The 21,844-nt window shown below is 45.9% G+C and overlaps 1 protein-coding gene across 1 annotated transcript in view; it reads left to right on the top strand.

Annotated features, from left to right (window-relative positions):
• LOC146205416 (uncharacterized) overlaps nucleotides 1-7,318 on the top strand; it is a 56,945-nt gene extending 49,627 nt beyond the window's left edge. Inside the window, exons 13-16 of the mRNA XM_084607195.1 lie at nucleotides 1,182-1,273; nucleotides 5,574-5,637; nucleotides 6,743-6,818; nucleotides 7,188-7,318. Of these exons, the coding sequence (XP_084463321.1) occupies nucleotides 1,182-1,273; nucleotides 5,574-5,637; nucleotides 6,743-6,818; nucleotides 7,188-7,302 (347 nt within the window). The 3' untranslated portion in view covers nucleotides 7,303-7,318. The remainder of the gene's footprint in view (nucleotides 1-1,181; nucleotides 1,274-5,573; nucleotides 5,638-6,742; nucleotides 6,819-7,187) is intronic.
• Nucleotides 7,319-21,844: the final 14,526 nt, after the last annotated feature.

The raw sequence follows: 21,844 nt of genomic DNA, 5'->3' as shown, positions 1-21,844 counted from the left end.
CTGCTGAACGAAAGCAATGGAGGAAAAAGAAGAGCGCGATACGCTTAAGGCTTCCTCTCATGTGGCTAAACGCCGATTAAAGCGGAGACGTGAACTGAAACAGCAGTCTTTCATTGTGCCACGCTGCTTGGGATGTTGAAAAATTGAGTGCGCCACTTCAGCAAAGCTATGACAAACCGCTGTGCCGATTGAGTTGCTGGGAATGGCTGAATCCGACTTTTGCATTCAATCATCCATACAGGTAAGTTACAGTGAATACCTTGGTTACATTTAGTACAGTCATTATCTGCATGGTGTCGTCGAAGCGCAGTTACGGGATACACTGGAGCTCGTGAGCGCGTTAGGGACATTGTACCGTGTCTGTCGGTTAGATATTTGGTTGATCTGCGTTGGTTGCTCCCTTCTTGTTGCATATATACTCTACAAATTTTTTCACTCTTAAAGGTCTAACTCTATTTCTAGCGTGTTATAACCCTGCGTGTTATGCAGCCTTGCTTCACGGTGGAACATATCTTTCGCTCTGAGAATGTTCTTTGTTTGGCGTTGAAGGGCGGGTACTATGCTGTGTTGAGCCACAGCGCGCGGAAGCCCGCCCAGTACTCAGGACACTGTTGTAAAGCTCTGTGACATTAAGATCGCACTTCCCTCTTTCGCTTTTTCTTATATACCCCTCTTCCATTTTACACAGCGCAGGGTAGCCAACCAAACTACTTATTGGTTGACCATCTTGTCTTACCTCTTCCTTACTCCTTTTCTCATACTGACAGATACATTAGATCCTTTTTACGGCTATAAAGGTGTTAAAGCTGCAGCCTCACTGCGATACGTCGGTGTGTTGTCCACTTCTTGAACACATGTCCAAAGCGAAATGTCCGCGATGTCCTACTGCCGATCATAACGGTAAATCTCTGTTCACTGTTGATTTCGTTTGATAAGGTAAACATTTACGGCATACAGTCAACGTCTCTGAAGCATGGTGGCATTGACTGTGGCTTATCTGCTGTATTTTTGTTCTTGTGGCTGTTCTTTTCGTTTTGTTCATAAAGGAGTGTTCTCAAGTAGCATAAGGTGCAAAGATGACATTCAGCCTATCAAGAGTGCTGCCGAAGCCTACTCTCAGTCGCCGGCTCAGCATAATGCCGAGTGGAAGGGGGCTGAAACCAGTGGAAACGCTGTCGCAGGGGTGTGCATCGCGGAGCACGAGAGCCTCTTCAACAGCAGCGCAGTGGGCCACATGAACTGGGATGGCAGCGCAGACCACGGCCTGTTCCAGGTAAGCACACCCCGCGCTTTATGCAGCCGAAACGTGGACGCAAGGAAGCATGCAAAGGGGAATCGATAGGAAAAGAACCGCTCTCTAGCATGTGTGCACTTGTAGTTTCAACAGTTTCAATGGTGATGTTTCGGCACGTATCTGCGGCAGTTAATATGTGAGCAGCGAATAACGGCTGGCTTGCCCTCTGCACGTGCAGCCGGAACAGTTTCTAGGTCACGCGTGCTCAGCAGCGCTCCCGGGGTTCCGGATGTCCTTGGCAGCAAAGGAAAGAAATCCTTTCTGTGCAGGACATACTGGAGCGCCGGCACGCTTCCCTAGCTGCATGCTTCCACTCAGTGGGTGACAAAAGCGGTGCGCACGTCCTGAATGCGACAACATTTACCCGAGTTGCATTGCTGCGGGCATGCATGTGGCGCTGCGCTTCGCGGTGAAGATGGCGGCTGCCACTGAGGCATGGGCCGAATGAGTTACGAGTCGGAATCGGGGACAGTCAGCTTATGTGTTCCTAATTACAGGTAGAACAAAAACCCGTAATCCTATGCAAATGGATGTGCTATATTATTTCTCTCTCTGGTGGCAAAGCGACGGTCAATTTTTTTCGAAAAGCTTAATTGTCGCCGCATGGGATGCAACAATCGTCATGTGAAGCCATATATCCCCGGAGCTCTAGACGCTTTAGAAAGTCACGGACTGTACTGCTTGCTTTGTGAAGAATGCAATATCTGAACTAAAAAGGAGGCCCATGGTGTGTTTCTGTGGCCACTACGATCCACTTCTATCACATATAGAGTGGTGCTCGAGCTTTCGAATACCACTGTACCATGCATTGTTTTTTACGAAACGAGTAATATACGTTATGAGCGTACTAATAAATTTTTCTGCCGTTACAGATCGGCAAAATTTTTCAGTATGTACACCGTGGAACAGAGAGGCAACCGAATGCACCTTCCTTCCTTCCTTCCTTCCTTCCTTCCTTCCTTCCTTCCTTCCTTCCTTCCTTCCTTCCTTCCTTCCTTCCTTCCTTCCTTCCTTCCTTCCTTCCTTCCTTCTTTTTTCTCGGTTGGGGGGGGGGGGGGGGGGGGTTGACATCACATTTAGTTGTAGGGAAACTGTTGAACATTTGAACATTTACGATGTTCTGAATATACTACCCTTCCGATGCGTAGCAAAACTTTGTTCGTACGGCGCTCACACCGAGCAGTCAGCCACAGGAGAGCAATGGATCCCAGCCGCGGCGGCCGCTTTTCGATGGAGGCGAAAAGCCAGGCACACGTGTGCTGTGCGATGTCAGTGCACGTTAAAGAACCATAGTTGGACGAAATTTTCAGAGCCCTCCACTACGGCATCTCTCATAGCCTGCGTCGCTTTGTCACGTTAAACCTCATAACCAAACCAATCATTTACAACTTCCCGTTGAAAAAAAAAAAAAAAAAAAAGTGCCAGAATCTATGGGCATTCATTTGCACGGTTTCTGAAAGCTTTTTACACCATAGTGATTGCTTTTCCTATTTGTAACAAATATATGTAGAAAGCGCGAGGTCCGAACGCCTGACTGATAAGCTACGTGGTCTGAGCACAGAGCTCGCGGGGAAGCGTGCGTGTTATAGAGTTCTGGTATGAAGTAGAGAACATAGTTCGTAACAGTTGGTAGTAGCAGCAGAAAAAAAAATTATTCAGCCCCAAAATGGAGGTGAGAGGGGGGGGGGGGGTGCAGCAGTGTTTGTGAAGGAGCACGCTCTCATGAGTCAGCGCAAGGTATAAAAAAGCACACACATGGACGTAAGCAGTGTAATCATTTTTATGCCATCGAACCCTTTCTTTCTTTCTTTCTTTCTTTCTTTCTTTCTTTCTTTCTTTCTTTCTTTCTTTCTTTCTTTCTTTCTTTCTTTCTTTCTTTCTTTCTTTCTTTCTTTCTTTCTTTCTTTCTTTCTTTCTTTCTTTCTTTCGATTCACTAATCACCATTCGTTTTATCCTTGTCGTACGTATACCTAAGCCAGTTAAATCGCTGATGCTGTATATTGCTTGAGGATTTGGCTTCGCGCACTTAGCGGAAAAAATCACAAGCCTACACAGCAAGGTATGCAAGCCCTTTTCGGTCCTAAGTTTGGACGTTCATGAAAATTAGCTCCTGAAACGCGAGACATGAGATTTATACAGGGTATAAAAATTAAAGGAAGATGAAAAAGGACTTATCTATACTTATCGAAATGACGTGTATTGATAAGGTCGACTGAGAAGACTCGTGTTTGCTGCATACGAGGTGGCAGCCGTAGCCATAGCTGTTGCCGGTTGAGATTGCAGCCGCAGGTCCGTGAGTGCACGGCTCACTCCCGGCAGAAAGGGTGAGCGGTGCTGGGTCACGTTGAAGGTGTTGGGTCCTCGTCAGCATCGTGTCATAGCCCTCGACCGCTGCCTAACCTCATGACAGACCGTTTGAATTGGTGTTTAGGTGGATCGTAACGCGCGCCTTCTTTCTTTCTTTCTTTTTTTTTTCTTTTTTTTTTTTTTTTGAGTGTCGTCACATGCTTCTGGAACAGGCGGAGAATCCAAAACGTTCGGTACCGTGTGGCACATGTGCGCGATCGTGGAACTTCTCATTCGCGCGATGCTCTCAGGGCGGAGCACCCATGCAGCGTATATAGAGTCACGCGTGCGCGTAGCAGCGTTTGACGTTGAGCTCCGTCCGACTTAAGAAGTAACAATATATTTTCGTGTCCAACATATCGTGACACACTCCGTGGTAGCGGGTTCTGGATTCATTTCGATCACATGGAGTTCTTAACCGCGCGCCACATCCTTGGCACACGGGCCTTTCTTCGTTTGGCCGCCATCGAAATACCGCCACGGACTCGTGATCAGCAGGAGAAAAAGGAGGAAGAATTCGAGGCCAGTTTTGAGGCTCAGTGAAAAAGAGACGGACGAGAGAGCAACGAACGCCAAAGTCACGGAGTCACCCTCGTCGGGTGTCAGACTTCCCCTTTGATCCTCCGTGGTGGCTCAAGTGGCTTTGGCGTTCTGCTGCTGATTCCGAATTTCGACGGAGACGAAACGCAAAAGACGATTGTGTCAGGTGCGATGTCAGAGCAATATATATTGAGAGATAAAAAAAAAGGTGAGCCACCTCTAAGCTATCCGCGATAGTAGAAGTAAAACACAGTAATTTGAAGCACGTAAATCCAAAGGAAAAGATGCCTTGCTGTAACGAGAAGTTATCTTGCCCGCGTAAATGTCAGCAGAGCGCGCGCACAGCAGTTTGGGCTCGACTGCGTTGGTAATAATAACGTGCATGTGACACCGATGTGTGAAACGTGAAACTTGGAAAAGGACGATCGAGACAGCAGACAAAGATCCGTCCTCGCATTCTTGCGCGCTTCACGTCCAAAATTAGTTACGACCCACAGCTGTTCCTTTCCGAACGTCGATATGGTCAGCATTAGGTGTACGATGAAACTAATCGATCCAGCCTCAGCCAACACTTGGATTAAGGTGCCCTAATCACCTAACTTATGAGAAAAGGTAGAACGAAATACACGAGCTTGATTCATCCATTCACCTTTATTTCTTCCACTGTATAGGGCAAGTGATCTTTTCACCAGAAAATGTCTTGTTCGCCCGTCACAAAACTGATCCCTGTGCACATTGGCTTCTTTCAGTTGGCAGGACGAGATGCCCTGCATGTTGCTAAAGTGAATCCATACTCCTGACATCCTCAGTTATCAGGAGGATGGGTGCTGATAGCCAAGGCATAACTCGAGAAGAGCTGACCACTGGATCTCGTGCATTCGGTATATTTTCGTCTCAGAATTTGAAAAGACGAACAATCAGCCAAGCAATCACCAAGTTTTCAAAGCGCACCGCCGGGGTGGCGCAGTGATTACGACGCTCGACTACTGTGCCCAAGGAAGCGGGATCGAATGCCGGCCTCGGCGGCTGCGTTTCGTTGGAGGCGAAACGGAGTGGCGCCCGTGTGCTGTGCGATGTCAGTGCGTGTTAAGGAACCTCGGGTGGTCGAAATTTCCGGAGTTCTCCACTACGGCGTCTCTCATAGCCTGAGTCGCTTTGGGACGTTAAACCCCACAAACCAACCAAGTTTTCAAAGCGAAAAATGATCCGCTGGGTGCATGCTTCAGTGTGGTCGTAACCATCTTTATTTCACAAATACCATCACTGGCTTACCGGCTACCTAATATATAACCGTAAATCGCGTTTGCTGTGACTTTCGCGTTTTAACCCAAGTAACCGCTCTCACCCGACTGCGGCCTAACGTTAGTCACATGGTCTTCTCTCTGTTTCCAGATCAACGACCGGTATTGGTGCAGTCCGCCGGGACCAAAGAACGAATGCCGCATTGACTGCGCCGGTAAAGTGGTTCCTTTCTGCCTCCTTGCCGCAAACAGCCGACTAGGTTAACTCATCCCATAGCTGGTCGACACAGAAATGAGTTAAGAGGACTTGTGAAGTTTATTCTGGCGTGGAAGTGCAGCGTAAAAGCGTAGGCGAGAGTAGAAAAATTACCCCCATCAACAGTCAGTTCAGGAAAGCACGCTACTAATTTTTAAGAATAGCTTTTTCGGGCATAATTTTTTGAGGTATAGTGATACCAGTGTTGGCGGACACCAGAAATCATATGAATTGTGTTACTATACTCAGCTAGTTTACTAATCTTTTTTTAACGCGCAATGAATAGGTTTTTAATCTGTCAATTAATAGCAGCTATATCAGTGGGGTTTTTTTTTTTTTTTTTTTTTTCCTCAAACACTGCCCTTCGACCTCTTTAGTCGATTTTTGGCGTAATTCTAAAATCACGCCCACGCGGAGCTCTCAGCGATGTCTAAAGTCACTGGAACTTTAGCGACGCCCATCAAGACGCGCCACATTGTGGCGCATGTGCACGTGACGGTCCACCATGCCACGGCTCGGCTGGCGCTAGCTGCGATCAACGATCGAGTACACCGCAGCGCGGGCAGGACAGACGCGCGCCATTTTCGGAGTGCGCCAGAAATGGCCAAAATCGGTTGGGCCACAGAGCGACGCCTAACTCCGCTTACGAAATTTCAAAAATGAATACGGCTTTAAATAATGGCCAGCTACAAGTTCCTAATCTGTACTAGGCAGCTATCTGTAATAGTTTTAAATTTACTATCAGAATTTAGCTAAGCATAGTTATGTTGATTAGCATATTTTCTGATGTCCACCAACAATGGCAGCACTGTGAGGGCAATGGACACATAGACAACAAAGGGGGCAACATGTGTGTGTAAAGCGACCGTAGACGCAACCATTCCGCTGTTGTCTCCTCGCCTCCTTGAGCCCTGAGCATACCGCTCATGTCAAACCGTCTATAGCGTAGCACGTCTGTCTAATTTATATAACCGGGCGAAAGGTGAAAGGTATGACCAAAATTCTTTTTTCCCGCGCCAAAGTGAAGGCAGTAGTCATTGTTGTTTTTTTCTCCTCTTGAACAGATTTGGAGGACGACAACATAACTGACGACGTCGAGTGCGTGCGGCTCATTTATAAGCGCCACGGATTTTCCGCCTGGTGAGTTGAATTGGCAGAAGCGTTTACACAACCCAGCAGCTATCTTAAAAGAGTAGCAGTGATGTTCCATGCCGTAAACAAAAATTTCCTTCATCAGGCCAGAAATTATTTATTTTAGCCATATTTTTTCTGCAGAAGCACGAAATATCCGTCAGTTTGAAAAAAAAAAAAAAAAAAAAAAAAAAAAGAAAAGCCATACAATTAAGTCTTTAAGACTCACAAAATTTTCACAACAATTTCTTTTTCGCCAAGTTTTACCTCTTAAATTCTCTGAAAAAGCGAATTCCTCAAATAAAACATCCAGGAAGAGCAGTTGTTGTCACATTGATGGCTGACGCACAACTATTCATTCATGCCATACTATTGCAGGGCAGTATGGAGGGGCCTGTGCAAAGGAGTGAACTTCAGCAATTACTTATCCGAATGCATTTCCGGCAAGGCTGTAAACGTCAACTCAATCATCTACACTTACGGGAGGAAATAAAAGCCTACATTTTAAATTCGTGTCCACCTCTTCATTACGCTGCAAGCGGCGCTTTCGACTATGTATTCACACTTTTGTTATCGCGCAGATTACGAAGAAAATTTAGATGTGTGTGCTTGAAATGCGAAGGAAAGGAAGTGCTCGAGCGCTGCGAATGCTCGTCGCTCCGTGATGCACCGTCACGAGATCCCCACCGTCCTGCCTGCCCCGGGTGAGAGAAAGGTAATTTTGCATGTGCATCACGTAGTGACGTCAAGTGGTTGGCATTAGCAACGCACGATCCAAAGACGTGCGAGCGAAAACCACAACTCACTGAACCACTGCCTCGAAGGTAACAGGTTTTTAAAAATTCAAAACGTTATAAGATATATTACTAACACCCAGCATAAAATATGCATTGCAACCGTGTCATCCAAGCATTTAACCGAATCTTAAGGCGTGCTACAAACGCGTAACGCGAATGTTTGATCTTTATAGTTAAAGTATGACAGCAAAGACTTTTCCACACATACATGTTCTGTTTCTTATTATTATTTTTCTCGTAAACTGAGTCGGACGAAAGTGAATCCGGGCTTGCTCAGCAGTCTCCAGTGATACTCTGCAATGAACCATTTTCCGGCTGCGCCTTTCTCCGCCCTCGTCGCAGCCTCCAAAATCAACCGTCTCCTATGCTCTATCGCTCCCTTCTTTCTCATAAATAGTCAAAAGAAAATTTCCTCCCACACTTCGCCTCCTACCAACCGTGGAAGGTGCTCTGCGGACGGCTCGAAATTAAACGAGACGGTAATGCATAAAAGGGTTATTACAATTAGTTCGTACTAGTAGCATGATATATCTGATGTTCCACGCTGGCATTGAATTGCAGTAAAAGTTTTGTCAGTTGAATGTTTATTTCGGGCAAGTTTCGAGGACGTAATTCTCTACATTCTGGAATGCCGTTTATGAAACTGTGGTTGCCCCTTTGTGAATCCTTTATAGTGCTGTGGCGGTTTCTATTTAGGTGAGACGCAGCTATAGGTCTCAAGTACAATGACACTTCAGACAAGGGGACTGTCATCTGCCTGAAGCATGCTTGTGTTTTTCGAGGCTGCGAGGCTTCGAACGAGGGGTGCAAGTGTCACATGTGTTTGATTCCCAACTTTCCATATGAGAGGAGCTGCCCGAGTTCGCAGCTCCTTCCAACTCGACCACGCCATCTCGTCTCATGACGTCAGCCAACCCGCCGACCAATCACAAGTCTGATGACTTCCGTGAGTGAGACGAATGAGCGCCAGCGTCCCTCCGGCCGATCAGTGCCTGGCCATGTCACCTGCCAAACTAACCTCTGCCTGAGGCATGTATGCGACTTTTCGAAGCGGCGAGGTTTCAAACTAGGAATGCAAAGATTCCGATGTTTCTCCCCTGCCAATTACCATCTGCCAGAGGCATACTTGCGATATTAAGAAGCTGCGAGGCTTCAAACGGTCGATGCCGATGCCTCCAAACATTTGTGTTTTTTTTTTTTTCGACATGGAGGTTTTAAACATGGGAGTATTAAAAGGAAACAAAACCGAGCAGGTGCTCGAGTCGTAACCTTCCTATAGTTATCTAGCCCCACCTGCGCTCGAGCAGCGAACTTGCGAAGCCCGGCTAAGACAGAGATCACTTGCTTTTGGGAGTGACGTGCAAAAGAAAAAGGAATGCACAAATGCACTGAGGAATGCTCTGAAGAAAGAGGAATGCACAAAAAAGCATAAGAAAGCTGTGCCGTGTGCAAAAGGCATTGTGTATTTCCTACCATTATCATGTGGTAAGGTGTACATAGGACAGACCGAAAGGTGCCTAAATGAAAGACTAGGGGAACACAATAAAAACGTTGAGAACAAGAAGGGTAACCTTGCCGAGAAGCCAGATGGATGCGATATCCCATTTGTAAAAGACTGCAGAGCATCATCAGCAGAAATGAGGAATAACACGCGAGATCATACAAGCAAAAAAAAAAAAAGAAATAAAAATGAAATGTGAATGTGTAAGCGATCCCTCGATACCACTCACGAATAAGGAGATAGCCTTCCTAGAAAACAGCAACAGAATTTTGCGATATGTGGTGACGTGCTTTGCGATCGCATGCTGGAATAATGTTTTGTCTATGCTTCTATACAGTGTCGAAAAACCCGTACTTGAATTGAATAAAACTGAGTTGAAAGTTAGCGCACGCGCTGTCCTCTCTGTGTTTTGTCCTTGTATTTCGATCAAGTTCAAAGGTTCCTTCTGCTTTTTATTTCCGTTGTTCCCGGCTGATTTTTATCGTATTGTTTTGAGCTATATACTTTGAAGTGAACGACTGTTTTCAGGTGGTATTTTTGCATACGTGCTTTGCGGTGCGTGTAACGTAATGTTGCCAGTGATGAACATAATAGGAATACCACGGTGGTTGGACACAGTTTTGAAATGCGGCGCCGAGCCTTTTCTGCCTCAGTAGTACTTAACTGGATTTCGCACACAACCAATGTCTGATAAGTGACATTGTTAACAGTGTTTTTTTTTTTATTATTTACAGATGATTAAGAACACTATAAATGACTTCTTGTATTTGTATGCGCCTAACATTGTGGAAAGAGCCAGGTTCCAGAGATATGCAACTAACCCTAAGGATGATTCATGAAAGTTTATCTTATCTTTGGCCAGCGAGTCCCAGTGAAGCCGCTGCAAAGAGTCGTGTGAAGTGCGTTACGTCGATTTAAAAAAAAAAAAAAAAAAAAAAAAAAAAAACGTACGTCTACACGAAAGGTTCGTCATCTGCGCCCTGCAGTGCTTGCATTTCTTTTCACACGCGCTTGTAGCTGGGTAGTTACTAAAAGACGCTAGCGTCATTCACGATAAAATAGTGGACGACCCTATCCTCTTGCTATACAGGTACAACCACGATAAAAAGAAATGCGAATGACGGAGTTCGTAGATTCCGCATTGTTCGCATTTGTTTTATCATGAGTAGTACGTGACGTACGTTGTTTCATTTACAACACAGGTAGACGCATGCATGACTGCGTTGTAAATGGTTGGTTTGGTTGGTCTATGTTTAACCTCCCGAAGCGACTCAGGCTATGAAAGACGCCGTACTGGAGAGCTCCGGAAATTTGGACCACCAGGTGTTCTTTAACGTGCACTGACATCGCACAGCACACGGGGGCCTAGCCCCATCAAAAAACGACCGCCGCGGCCGGTATTCAATTCCGCAACCTTGGGCACAGGGGTCGAGCGACGTAACCACTGCACCCATAGAGTTTCTTACTCTTACCTAAAGGGAAAGCTGAAAGCTGTCTAGTTTATATGGAGTTTCCTGACGACCGGTTCAGCCACCATGGACGCTCAAAACATCATGGGCCGGAGAGCTACTGAGTGCAACTTTTGGCCAAAACTAATGCAAAGATAAACGTTGTTCTATACCATAAACAATGTTCTAACATTCAATTTTGTGAATATAAATTGCAAAATGGGAGAGAAACACCCCCCCATGTCAGTGTGAAATTTATCCCATATAAACGATGGCTCTTTCTCCTATTGGCTTAGTTTTGAGCAGCACAAATACCAATATTTCACACTTAATAGGCACACTTTGAAAGGAAAAAAAGCGTTTTAAAAATATTTATGGTTGCGCAATAACTTAAGGAAGTTTTTAGTGGCATTTCGAGAAACAAACCTTTTATTGGCGACGTCTGCTTTTGCGCCTTCGCTACTATGGCTTTTGCGGTCTATGTACGCACCTCGAGATGATGATGATGATAAAAAAGAAACATCATTGTAACGCCACTCCGCGCACCCGAAGAAAAACCGACTGTCCCGCACCAAGTAGCACACCGGCCCATGGTGTCTGAAGTGCAGCGCCCTCAGCTTTCCCTCTAGTTAAGAGTGTAAGAAATTCTATGACTGCACCCCCTTGGCGGGGCTGCGTTATCGATAATAAAAGAACGTAAGTAGCGTTCACATCTGAAGGATTGCTACTTGCAATTAGCAACATGCAGGGATAAGAAAATGGGAGATGCAGCAGAAAGCTCGGTGTGTGCAAAGCGCTAATGGGCGGCGGATGATCCATTCCTGAAACAGCAAATTAAGGCAAATGTGCTTACAAAAATATTCTTCGCAAATGTTCAACTACTGGCTTTACATTCCGACACAAGAATTCGCAGCAGTACACATATTAACTTCAAGCAAAGGCGCCATAGATTCCTGCCGTTCTGTGCAGTCCTGTTACTCCGTTGAAGCCACCTATATGTCGCAGCTTTCGCTCTTTGGTAAATACACAAATACATAAAACAAGAGTTCTTAGTCCCCTGTAATGTTGTTATTTCATCCAGGAATTTATCATGGTGAGGTTTCCCATTGCTGAAATCGACACGAACTAATAATCGTTCGGAAACACTGCGCGCAGGCACTCCGTGTTCCGGAAGGCGGGAGCGGCCTCATGACTGCGTGGACCAGCATGCACCGCGCGGTGGCGTCGTAAAACCGGCTGGTGGGATCGGTCTGTTGGTATACAGATACTCATTAATTGACTATGACCAATACAGTGGTGACTTCCAAATTTCGGTGGGCCTCAAAATTTGGCTTCGTCCAAATTTGACTAAAACTAGCATCCAACCTAATTTGAGTATGGCAAACTCAGTGGTGTCTTCCAAGTTTAGGTGGTTCACCTCCAAACTTTGGCCCACTGGGCACCCAAAATTTGACTTGATCCAAATTTGACCGAAATTGGAGACCAACGTATTTAATGACTGTGGCGAAGTCAGTGGTGGCTTCCAAATTGAGGTAGGCAACCCCCAAAATGTGACATGCTTATTCATTCTCCGATCGAGGGAGGCTATATGCATATTTGGAATTGTTTTACCTCTGTTGTGCGAAACAGAGTGTCATAATTAATTGGTAAGCAAATTACAGTGGTTTATTTCGTATACGTTTCCATGTTTTTCAATAAGCTCCGCACGACAGTGGACGTAGTATGTGGATCACGGCAGACACGGGCCGGGAGCGAATATGTCAAGGGTATATAACTATTTCCTGACAGTGGAAACTACAAAACTACAAGGTTTCATCGCATGTTCGTATACTGCGTAGATGCTTCCCGCACCGAAATGTGAATATACTTGTCCCAATAAAGACCAATGAAGACCCCGGGAAGGAACAGCAGTTTACGTTAGGTAGCGAAGCACTGGAAGTAGTAGGCGAATATGTCTACTTAGGACAGGTAGTAACCGCAAATCCGGACCACGAAAAGGAAATAACAAGAAGAATAAGATTGGGATGGAGCGCATTTGGCAAGCACTCGCAGATTATGGCTAGCAGCTTACCGGTATCGCTCAAGAGAAAAGTGTACAACAGTTGCATCTTGCCTGTACTCACCTATGGGGCTGAAACGTGGAGGCTAACCAAGAAGGTTCTACTTAAGTTGAGGACAACCCAGAGGGCTATGGAACGAAAAATGGTAGGGGTAACATTAAGAGATAGAAAGCGTGCAGAGTGGGTCAGAGAAATAACTCAAGTTACCGACATTCTAGTAGAAATTAAGAAGAAGAAATGGACATGGGCAGGACATGTAGTGCGAAGAGAGGATAGCCGATGGTCGCTGAGGGTAGCAAGAGTAGGAATGCGTAGCAGGGGGCGGCAGAAAGTTAGGTGGGCGGATGAGGTTAAGAAGTTCGCAGGGGTCAAGTAGATGCAGCTAGCACAGAACCGGCTTAACTGGATAAATATGGGAGAGGCCTTCGCCCTGCAGTGGGTATAGTCAGGCTGATGATGATGATGATGATGATGAATGAAGACCATTGACAACCTTGTAACACATACACTGTTTTACTTTTTTCTCACGCGGTCCATTTCCGTCATCGAAAAGGTAAGTTTTTCTTCTTCCGTTATAGCCTCCACTCCTGATATTTTATCTGCTGCAGAAAACCAGCCGCACGCAGAAACACGTTGGTAAGTGGGTGATGTATTCAGGAAGTGTTTCTTCCATGGCATGCCTATGATTTCGGCTGGACGATTAGCTGAAGCAAGCTTACTGTAGAGGCTCCGATTCCGCGCGCAATCGACGCCGTTGTCTCTGCAGTCAGCGGATGTTACGTCAGCAGGCTAGCAGCGCCACCCTCCTCGGCAGGCACGGCGGGCGCGCGTGATGCACTGTGAAATAAAATCTCAGTTTGAAGGCTGCCCGACTGCGCGGCGGACGCATTCACGTTTCGCTCCTTTTTCTCTCATGAGCGTCTGTCTATAGCGGACGCATTTCGCGCCCCTATACTTACCGTATTGAAACCAACGCACAAGTCTCGTGCAGGCGTCATATCTGCCATTTTAGGACAGTTCGCAGTATATTAATAATGGCCGGAGTGTTTGGGCGGTAGGCCTTGTGTTTCTTTGTTATTTCGTGGATTCAGTTTCCTTCCGTCACAGTCGAATGCCTTAGAATTTGTGCTGTTGGATGGTGAGCGAAAATGCCGTTAAAGGAACACGTTAATAGATCGGCGAGTCAGACCATCGGCACCAAGCCGATTTTGAGAATCGATCCGTGAATGAACGCACTAGGGTAATGAAAAGCTGTGGCAGTACTAAGCTGGATTCACGCGATGGACTATTCACCTACCAACCAGGTGTCGCATAACATTCCACTTCCGCTCCATGAGGTCCGCGCTTGGCCCCCATACTATGGAGGAAGTTTCCACGCATGCCTAATTCGCTTATGCCCACCTCTTCTGACCGTCACCTCCGCAGGCAGCGATAAGCTGATTAGACAGGCGCACGGTATTTTGCGGTGATGTTAAACAACGTCGACAGACAGGTGCGAATCTTACGGAGCGGAAGCAGCACGTCACGTGACTCCTGGTACGCTGGCGAATGATACGCCATTTGAATCTAATCCACTTTCTATGTATAGGTATTGAGCTGCCAACACATTAAGCTGGTCAGAGCTGTGGTTCAGGTGTCTTCCGATCGGCTGTTGCATGTCAAAGGTAAGTAGAGGGCTAAGCGGCTAGGACACTACAGACAGGTGGGGCGTTTGGCTCCCTACAAAGCATCTGTGGCCGAGCACGTCTCACAAAAGGGATCATAAAATATTTCGAATGATTGGTCGAGAAACAAAAATTTATCAGTGAGAAACGATGTGCTTTTGGTCCTCTTTTCGTCTCGTACGTGCTTTAAATTTGTGTAGATAGTTGGAACTGGGCCCATATTCTGAGTTTGCGTCGTTATCGAAGTGTCGCTATCTCAGGTGACCTCGAGTCATCTGATTGGTCGAAGCGCCGGAACCGGGTGTTGCCACTACGGAACCGGAAGAGGTGGAAACATGATGTTCCGGCGTTTCCATGCACCAATCAGATGACTCGAGGTCACGTGAGATAGCGACACTTCGATAACGGCGCAAACTCAGAATACGGGCCCTGGTGTGTTTTCTTTACCTCGTGACTGACGCTAAGCGCCCTTTACAAGGTGCCATGCTGTAAATGTGTAACACACACCCACATAGGCCGCGCGACATCCAGCCGTGCAAAAGCTGTGCGCGCGCGTAGGCACTCATGCGTGCCCTTGACACCTCACAGCCTTGATACCGGCGCGGCCGACGGACCCGTTATCGCATTGCGAAATGCAATGCAGCCGCACGGGGTAATACGCATAGGTAAGCAAGGGCCACATTCTATCAGACTGCTTAGCTGGTAATGAGATCTGTGACCGCGCGCACTCGTGTTCTGAGAGCACACGGTCGCGAAACGGTTTTTTTTTTTTTATTCTAGCTTTCTTCGATTTCATGAGGTGTTTTATAACTCCTATGGCGCGGACCGAGAGATCACATAAGGAAGAGATGTACGAATATAACTTTATTCCATGCTTTCTTTAGCCATGATACCTAAAAAAAAAGTAACTGAAAACTCATTGACAAATAGAGCTGAGCAAATGACGCACTGGCAAAAGGCAAAAAAAAAAGAAAAAAAAAAGTGATAACTAGACACAAAACTCTGGTTTGTCTATATAGAATTAAGAAAATGCAATACACGTGACAGAACAATACTGAACTTGTTGTGAATGGCAACAACGGCGAGTTGATTCACTTGCAAGGGAAGAAGCAGAGCGACAGACGAGGACAATGGAATGGACCCGCGCACGTGTTGAAAGTTATTTCGTCCTCCTCTTTTTTTTTTTTTTTTTTTTTTTTTTTACTGCTGAGTGCAACACTGGCAAACCCTCCCGCAGCGTCCGAATTGAACCTAAGAAGGCGCTGGCTTTAGACTAATCTATGACATTGAAAGTGTAAACTTAAGCCAGCTCTCTCAGGCAAACACGAGTTAAAAAAAAAACAAAAAAAAAAAACACGAAAAGAGGAACTGATGGCGGCTCAACTCGGTTAGCCTGGGCGTGCGTAGCAAAAGCTACCAAGCAGATTGTTCACAAAGTCCGACTCAAATGTTCTTGTCGCCGATGCACTGGCTGCAAACCGTACGTATGGCGTGGTCGGCAAGTCTTCTAGGCGTCTTCCGAATCTTCTTGCTCCATTTGACCGGCTTCTTCTTCTCTTCCGTCTTCTCTCTTCTCTTCATTTTGTTCTTCCATTATTCTGTGGCTCGAAGCAACTTGTTCCCATGGCTACGGCGCATGCGCAGCAACGACTAGCGACGCTTATCCGAAATGCCTCGCTGACTAGCCTGTGTAGCTTCCGCTACAAAATTTTTCTCCCATCAAAAGAATGAATGCGCAAGGGCGATTGATACCCTATCAGCATTAGTCTAACTTCTGGCAGACTCGTTGCTGAAGGCAAGCCCAGCGCAGTTTGTAGATTGAAGGAGAAATTCACATTACCACCCTCGCCCCTGCGGCTGTCCGTGCACACCGCTACACCTTTGTTTTTGCTTATGCACACTAGGGTACTTTGTTTTAAGGGTCCCTGAGAAGGGCGGGAGGGGGGGGGGGGGTTGTTATTGTAGTAGAATAATTAAAATGTGCCCGTGTAACCGTGCCTGGCCGGAAAGAGGGGAGAAGGAGAGGTGTCACCCCAGGCGGAGCCACGTGCCAATTGCGCCTAGCCAAAACTTTCTCAAAACATGCAAAATGCACGCAAACGCACAAATAATCTCGATGTTAATTACTGAAACTGCATAATTAAAAGCAACAATTGAAAATTGTTGCTTTTATACGCAGAAGTGCAGCCTCTTCACTTAGGCTCCATTATTAAAGGAATTAGAACGGCACAGGAACGATATATATATCACTGTTTTATTCATCCCTCATGTGACCTAGACTTGACTCTGACGTTACAGCCATCGCTGGGCTGTTTAAACTGAAACTGGTGAGAAAAGAACCTTGATTACAAATTATTCAGCGACCGTAGGCGAATATCACGATGTGATCCGTGTATATTAATGTCTTACGCATTATTACAGAAGATAAAACACGAACCCAAAAATGAATGGTCTATATTCATTTAAAGAACACTTAAGTTTTCGTAGCAAGGTGTCATGATTTAATAATAATAATAATAATAATAATAATAAAATTAATAATAATAATTGGTTCACAGGTAGGCAAAGGAGCAGTATTTGTCACACATGTTTCTATGGACACCTGAACCGTGCCGTAGGGGAAGGGAGGAAGGTGGGAGTGAAAGTGTAAAGAGAGAAAGAGGAGCCATAGTGGAGGGCTACGGAGTAATTTCGACCTCCTGGGGGTATTTAACGTGCACTGACATCGCACAACACACAGACGCTTTCCGTTTCGCCTCCATCAAAACGCAGCCGCCGGCGCTCGGGATCGAATCCGGGAACTCCAGCACAGTAGTCAGGCGTCTTACCACTGTACCACCGCGGCGAGGCTTGGTTTAATGTGCAAACGATGTTTTGAGGCAGCGTGCTCCAATGATGGATGCATGGCGAGAAATAAGGGTGATTCACAAAGCTAGGAGTAGGGTATACGTGCAGACATAGGAGTATAGAGCACGTACAGACATTTTGGAGCGATGATCTAAGCACGGAAAGATAACATGGGATGATCTGATGTAACATGTGATTGAGGAATGACTGTGGTGTAGCCTGCGAAAATAAGGTAACAGTGACAGTAACCTCCGCTTTTCAGATGACAAGTTCAGCGACATTGATGGAAGTTATGCTAGAATGACGAGTTATAGTTCGTAGCTATAAGCCAAGCTGCTTTATTCTGCATTGACTCAAGTTTATCGGTTAAGAACATTTGGCACGGATTCAAATAAAAGATACGTATTTTATTTTTGAACAAACGATGGTAGTATATGCTGAAAGTTTAGTAGCAGGGTTAGCTCGGTGGAAGTGACGCCAAAGAAACCAAGTGCTTTACATGACTTGCTAACAGCATCGATATGCTTTTGCATGGTAGATAAGAAAAAGATGAGCACGGGCTACATAAGTACTTACGAGGGCGGTTCAGAGAGTAATACCTCCTTTATTTGTGTTTGACAGACAGCATCGGTACAGGTATCAGTGGAAAGCTAGCTACAAATAGTGGCATCATTTTTCAACATAGTCCCCATTGCGGGCAATGAGCCTGCGCAGACACAAAACAAGGTTTTTATTGCCGTTGGCGAAAAATTGTGGTGACTGCTGCTGACATCACTGGCGAACTGCTTCCTCGACCTACACGTCGCAACTGTAGCGTTGGTTGTGATCTTTAATTTTGGGGAAGAGCCAAAAGTCGAAGGCCGCTAGACCCGGACCATAGGCAGGATGATGCAGAATGTCCTTGAACCTCAGGTACTTTGTCCTTCCTGAGTTTTGTGGCTTGTGTAAGCATCGCCGTTAGTACACGCATAAAGTGCACAGATTCATTTGCTACTTTTTTGTATTTTGCGTTAGCCATGGCCGCGTTATTTCGGCAAATTTCTCACTCAGTTCAGCAAGGCTGTTTCTTGGGCTAGTCAGAAGCCTGAAGTGCAAAAACGGCAGGGACGTGAGCGCTTTGTCTCTCTCGCGTCCCTGTGTTCTTTGCGCGTTTCAGGCTTCGCCAAAATGATCATTTAGATCCCTCCCTGCATGTCCTGCCCACGCGCACTTTTTTATGTGATGTCAACGGAACTAGCTTCAGCTGATGTTTGCTCTCTATTTTCTGCTGTCCTCTCCAACTTAAGGCGCCGGCTCTTATACTTAACTTCTATTCTTTTTGGTGGACTCTATGTTCCCGTACCCAGAAGCGGGTACCGGCGCAGCATACACCAGTTATAATTTTTTTTTTAGGGATGTTTGTAAGTAGTTGTGAAGGCATACAGCGACTGACGAAGTCAAACAATGGTGAAGGAGGTTTCGGAACCAGTATACGGGCTCGGGTTCCGAAAGGTGTTTCATTCTTGTTTGACCTGGTCAGTGACTGCTATACCTTTCTTCAAGACAACAGTTATATATCATAGCAAGCCTCTCAATTTCCTACCCTATGTGCTCAACTTACTAGAAAAACATTTTACAAACTCTTATTACGGGTTTCGTCGTGAAACTGGACCCCGAATCCCTCGTTTATTTTAGGTGTTCTACATCTCTATCCGTCTTTGGTAGCTTATGCCCGATGGGTACATTCTTCGTATAAATAATAACCTCGGAGTGACAGCTGAAACCTGCACCCCACTCTTATTCATCGTGACCTGAACAAGCCGTAACTGCTTGACCTAAAATATATACTTCTTGATCAGTTTAAATAGTTTTTACCTACTCCGCCGGGGTGGCACAGTGATTCGCGGTGGAGTCAAAAAGCTATACTTCGTTTGACAAGATGTTTGCAGCACTGCGAAAGGCAGAGGCACCCCGGTCCAATCAGGATCACGCGCACTACAATAGGCAATTGTGCTCCTACGCGCCTCTCGCCCCCCAAATTGGCGAGGGGGGGGGGGGGGGGGGGGACAGCAGGAGCACAATGCTCTATTATAGTGCTCAGGGGCGAGGGGCACCTAGGAGCACAATTGCAAGGGCTCCTCTGCCTTTCGCAGTGCTGCAGACATCTTGTGAGACGAAGTATAGACATAGACGTCCGTGTGCTGTGCGATGTCAGTGCAGGCTAAAGAACTCCAGGTGGTCGAAATTTCCGGAGACCTCCACTACGGCGTCTCTCATAGCCTGAGTCGCTTTGGGATATGTTAAACCCCATAAACGAGACATATATTTTTTACCTATTGCAAATTGTTGTTCTCTTGCCAAATTGTTCAGCGGCTCCTCGACGACATATCATTCTTAATCCATACGCTTGCACACTGCCGGCAGTACCTCGATAATTTGCTCCTCCCCAGAGTAACTGAAACCTACTTTATCTTAGCTGGGCATCCTCATTAAAAAAAGAAATGAGTAAGTAAAGACACTGAACAATGTCCACTGCCGTCACTTTTCCTTTCTGGTAACTCCCGGTCCGATTAGAATACTGTGAATGCCTCTTCAGCCATCTCGGGCATACTCCTTATATAAGCCTAAATGAAAACACGGGGGCTGTGAATATAGAGCGAAAAAACGATGATGATTAAATGTAGGAAAAGCAAGACATCTGGACTGAAATGTTCAACCGCAACAACGCAGGCTTTAGATACGAGGAAACCTACAAAACATTAACTTTATGCTCGGTGCTTTAGAGGTCTTCACGGACCGTTATGTAGACGGGCCCGACCTTAATTGATGTCACTTCGGTCCAGACTCGACTGCGGCCCGTTATCGATTTATAATCACCGACTGAGCATGGTGCTCATTCGGTCGGGCCCATGCAGGCCCGTTTGGTTATCGCGACAAAACTTCGCTCTTGAAAACAAAACAAAAGAAACAACAAGCAGTAAAAAAAAAAAAAAAAAGAAATATTGCACCTAAGAAGTTGCAGCTAGCAAGAATTAATAGCGACCACAGATTTCAAGGTGGGCACAAGAGTATTGTTTGGCATCCTTTTCAGTGGCTCGTGAGGCAACATTCAAGGATATATGACACAACGCCTTTATCGCAATCGTGACCTGATTCCTTCACAAACGTACGAGCAGCCGATAAATTGTCATTTTGTCCTCGACGTGCGCACAGCTTTACTTTAATTCACCGCGGCGAGGAGACGTCTTGCGGCAGGAGAAATACGGAATCATATTGTTTTCAAACAGAGAGAGAGAGAGAGTTTCCAGCAGGGCTGGTAGCTTTATAGAGTATCCTAACAAGGTCACATCTTCGTCGTGCTTATATTTATTTATTAATGCGGCCTTGTCAGGCAGCGAAGGGAGATTCAAACCCAATTCGGAAGGCATTGTGATGCACAAAATATTGGAAAACATGCTTTTCAAGTAACTATCGAAAGCCAACAGAAACATGATCCGCCTTTCCAGCAAGTCGATCCTGGCAAAGTAATAAAAAAAAAAGGAAAAGTGGTCAATAAATAAACTGTCAAAAATGTGTAGCATATTAAGAACAAAGCAGCGAAAAAAGTCCGGGAAAGAAACACGTGTCGGGTACGAAGCAAGAGTTTTCCTATGTCCCATGTAAAGTAGGAGTGATATACAGGATTTCGTTATCTTGTGATAAAGAGTATGTGGGTCAAACAGGCAGGTGTATTAACGTTCGGTTACGAGAGCACGAGAGATAATTAGAGATTGGTAGAGGCTCTAATCTGGTTGCGCATTGCAAGGGGTGTGATGGCTGCCATCATTTTCTAACACAGACAAGTATTTTGGATGCCCATCCGACACAGATTAACCTGTAAATCATTGAGGCCAGGCCTATCATGCGATTAGGTGAAAAATGCGTTAGTGAACCGTCAATCGCTTTACCAGATAATGAGGTTGGGTGTTTTCGATTTCGCCACGTATTCTCGCCCGTTTTCAACAGCTTCTCAGTTGAGACGCTGGTGGGTATTCCTAGTGATCTTTTATATGCCCTCCTAATCAGAATATGTAATTCTTGTTTCTCGCTCTGGCTCAGATTCAGTAACGCGGTTGCATACGCGATCCTGCTGATAAAAAACGCGTGTGTTAGGCGCAAGAGGCAGTGCTTCCGCAAACCCTTATCTTTGAGTGATATTCTACGGAAGATTACAGTTGCCTGAGACACACAATTGGCTAACTTGTTTATGACTATATTGTTTTTTCCATTCTCTTGGAGAAGGAAGCCTAAAACTTTGATCACTAGCACCCTAGGTACCCCACCGGCGGGTAGACCACCTCCACCGGCATGGCACCTCTACCGGCGGGTAGAGTTATGAAAGGCGTCTTTCTTTCCTTTTTGTTCCTTCGATGAGATTATCAAAATTTCAGACTTATGTGGAGAGCAGGACAGTCCTCTGGCAAGAACGTATTCTTCTACCGTCTCCGCCGCTATCTGAAGTCTATACGAGATATCGGCATTAGAACCCCTACTCGTCCAAATAGTGATCTGCATGAAGCGATGCATGCTGGGTAATCCGCCATGATGTTGTCGTTCACAGCAGACAACGCAGCCCGGCACTGCCACACAGCCTCGTCTACATGGTCGTGTAGTGCGCTGCGCGCAGACGATGCTGGCGCGATCGGGCAGGCCGACTGCGGGTTCTTCACAATAAAAAAAATAAATAAAAAAAAATACAT

Source organism: Amblyomma maculatum, chromosome 1 (genome assembly GCF_055883805.1).
Source record: "Amblyomma maculatum isolate TAMU_Amacu chromosome 1, ASM5588380v1, whole genome shotgun sequence".
NCBI lineage: Eukaryota > Metazoa > Arthropoda > Arachnida > Ixodida > Ixodidae > Amblyomma > Amblyomma maculatum.
The sequence above is the reverse complement of the archived record's forward strand: the minus strand, read 5'-3'. Positions and strand labels throughout refer to the sequence as shown.